This window comes from Calidris pugnax, unplaced genomic scaffold (assembly GCF_001431845.1).
Source record: "Calidris pugnax isolate Ruff unplaced genomic scaffold, ASM143184v1 scaffold46, whole genome shotgun sequence".
Taxonomy (NCBI): Eukaryota; Metazoa; Chordata; class Aves; order Charadriiformes; family Scolopacidae; genus Calidris; species Calidris pugnax.
The window spans coordinates 814,620-816,985 of NW_015090769.1; the positions used below are offsets into that span (position 1 = coordinate 814,620).

Below are 2,366 nucleotides of genomic sequence, written 5' to 3' on the forward strand. Positions count from 1 at the left end.
GAAAAAAAAAAAAAGGGGGCACTTGTGGGGCTGGGGGCACAGCTGAGCTCGGAGAGGTGGGTTTTTTTGGGGGGGGCTGCTGCCTGTGGGGCTCAATCCCTGATGGGGATCGAAGCAAGGCAGCCCCTCGGTGCTGTGGGTCGTGGTTTAGCCTTGGGCAAAGCCCCACAGAGCTGTTGGGGGGGGGAAATCACCCCCACGCCAGCCCCCCTCCACCCAGGGATGCTCAGGATTCAGGGGGACCCCTCTGGTCCTGGGGAGGGGGTTCTCCACCACCTTCCAGCCCCAGAAGGGGGTGAAGAGAAGACGCCCACCTTGCTGGGGTTGGTGTGTGTGCCCCCGGGGTGGGGAGGGGGGGGCTGCATTAGAGGCCAGGAGCGGGGCCCCCCTTCCACCAGCCGGCCCCTCCAGCCGTTCCCACGGGGACACCCATCACTCGACTTCTTCCGAATCGTACTTGAGGTCCTGGAGAATTTCGCTGATTGCCTCAATGGTTTTAATTAGCCTACGAGAGCGGATGGAAACTATAAATAAAGTCCATATGGAGCGTATTATCTGGGCCGCCTCGCCTTCCCCGCGCTGTTTATGAAACACTCAGCCCGGGGAGGCCGAGGGGACCGTGGCCGGGCGGGCGGCATCGCCAAAAATCTCCCCGGGGCTACAGCCCAGACCACTTTGGAAGGTGCCCACCTTCAAAAAAAAAAAAAAGCTCTGGGCCCCCTTCCTCCCCCCTGAGCTGGAGGGGGGTGGGAATGGTGAGGAAGGGGCTCACCATGGAGAGGGGATGCCACCATCCCAAGATGGGGGGAGGAGGGGGAGACATCTTGTGGGGCCACCACCTACTTGTGCTTGAGCTCCTGCACCTCCTGCTGATGGGTGTCCACCTCAGGATGGTCCTGTGCCTGCTGCCGAGCCAGCTGGAGCTGCGCCGTCTGCGGTGGGGACACGGCAGGAGGTGGGATACCCTCCCCCCCTGACACCCACAAAGCAGCCCCAAGGAATCGAGTGTTGTGTCCGGTTTTGGGCACCTCAATACAAGAGAGATCTCGAGGTGCTGGAGCGAGTGCAGAGGAGGGCAACGAAACTGGTGAGGGGGCTGGTGAGTGGCTGAGGGAGTTGGGACTGTTTAGTTTGAGGAAGAGGAGGCTGAGGGGAGACTTCATCACTCTCTACAACTTCGTGAAAGGACACTGTAGAGAGGTTGGTGCTGGTCTCTTCTCACAGGTCATTAGTGACAGAACGAGAGGGAATGGCTTCAAGCTCCAACAGGGGAGGTTTAGACTGAACATTAGGAAAGAATTTTTCACCGAAAGAGTGGTCGGGCATTGGAACAGGCTGCCCAGGGAGGGGGTGGAGTCCCCATCCCTGGCTGTGTTTAAGGGCCGTTTAGATGCAGTGCTGAGGGACATGGTGTAGGGGAGGACTTTGTAGAGTAGGGGAGATGGTTGGACTCGATGATCCCAAGGGTCTCTTCCAACCTGGACGATTCTATGATTCTATGAATCAGTGGGGACCCCCCATCCATCCTCCCCATCCCTGGTACCCACCAGCTGCAGCTTCTCCTGCTCCCGTTCCTGGAGGTGGGCGAGGTGCTGGGCCAGGTCGGGGCGGGCGAGCTGGTCCCGTAGGCGGCCGGCGATGAGCAGCACCTCCCGGGAGATGCCGTTGAAGGCCACCGTGATCTCGTGCACCAGCTGCCGGTAACGGGGGAAGTCGTAGTGGGGAGCGCTGCTCAGGTAGGCCCGGTGGCCCCTGCATGAAGAGGGATGAAGAAGGGGGAGGAGGAGGAAGAAGAGCCACCATCACTACACCCGGAGAGGTGGGGGGACACACCAGGATGGTGCCCCCCTCCCATCCTGGTACCAAGCTCCCTTTGCCACCCCACCATGAGGGTTTTCCTGCCCCAAAATCTTAGTCCCCACAACCAGGCAGTGTCACCCCTGGCACAGGGACAGGTTTGGCAGCTCTATGGGTTTTTTTTTTTGGGGGGGGGAGTTGGTTTTTTGCCTTTTCCCTCCCAAGCCTGCATCCCGGGAATTCCATCATCCCCTGTCGGATGCTAAAATAGGATACAGGTGTCCCATCCCGTGTCCCCCCGCCCCCCCGAATGGCTGCCAGCTGGAGCTCATCACCCGCCCCGACGGATTCTGCTCCCTCCCTCCCGGCAGCTTCTTCCCATCAGGATGGAAAAAAAACCCCACCAACGCCCCCTTCCCCCCCAAAAAATTGGGATGGGGGATTGGGTTCCTGGTACTCACTCCTCCAGGAGCCGGTACGCCTCGGCCCGCTCGCCCTGCAGCTCCTGCAGCCGCCGCAGCAACTCCTTCACGGCTTCTCCCGTCTACCGGGGACGGGGGGACACGGTG

General features: G+C 60.7%; 1 protein-coding gene across 1 annotated transcript in view; it reads right to left on the reverse strand.

Moving 5' to 3' along the window:
* Nucleotides 1-7: 7 nt before the first annotated feature.
* The window catches only part of LOC106885724 (chromosome unknown open reading frame, human C19orf60), a 5,195-nt gene continuing 2,836 nt past the window's right edge, over nucleotides 8-2,366 (reverse strand). Inside the window, exons 2-5 of the mRNA XM_014938158.1 lie at nucleotides 2,259-2,341; nucleotides 1,548-1,752; nucleotides 844-932; nucleotides 8-505 (exon numbers count right to left, since the gene is read on the reverse strand). Of these exons, the coding sequence (XP_014793644.1) occupies nucleotides 433-505; nucleotides 844-932; nucleotides 1,548-1,752; nucleotides 2,259-2,341 (450 nt within the window). The 3' untranslated portion in view covers nucleotides 8-432. The remainder of the gene's footprint in view (nucleotides 506-843; nucleotides 933-1,547; nucleotides 1,753-2,258; nucleotides 2,342-2,366) is intronic.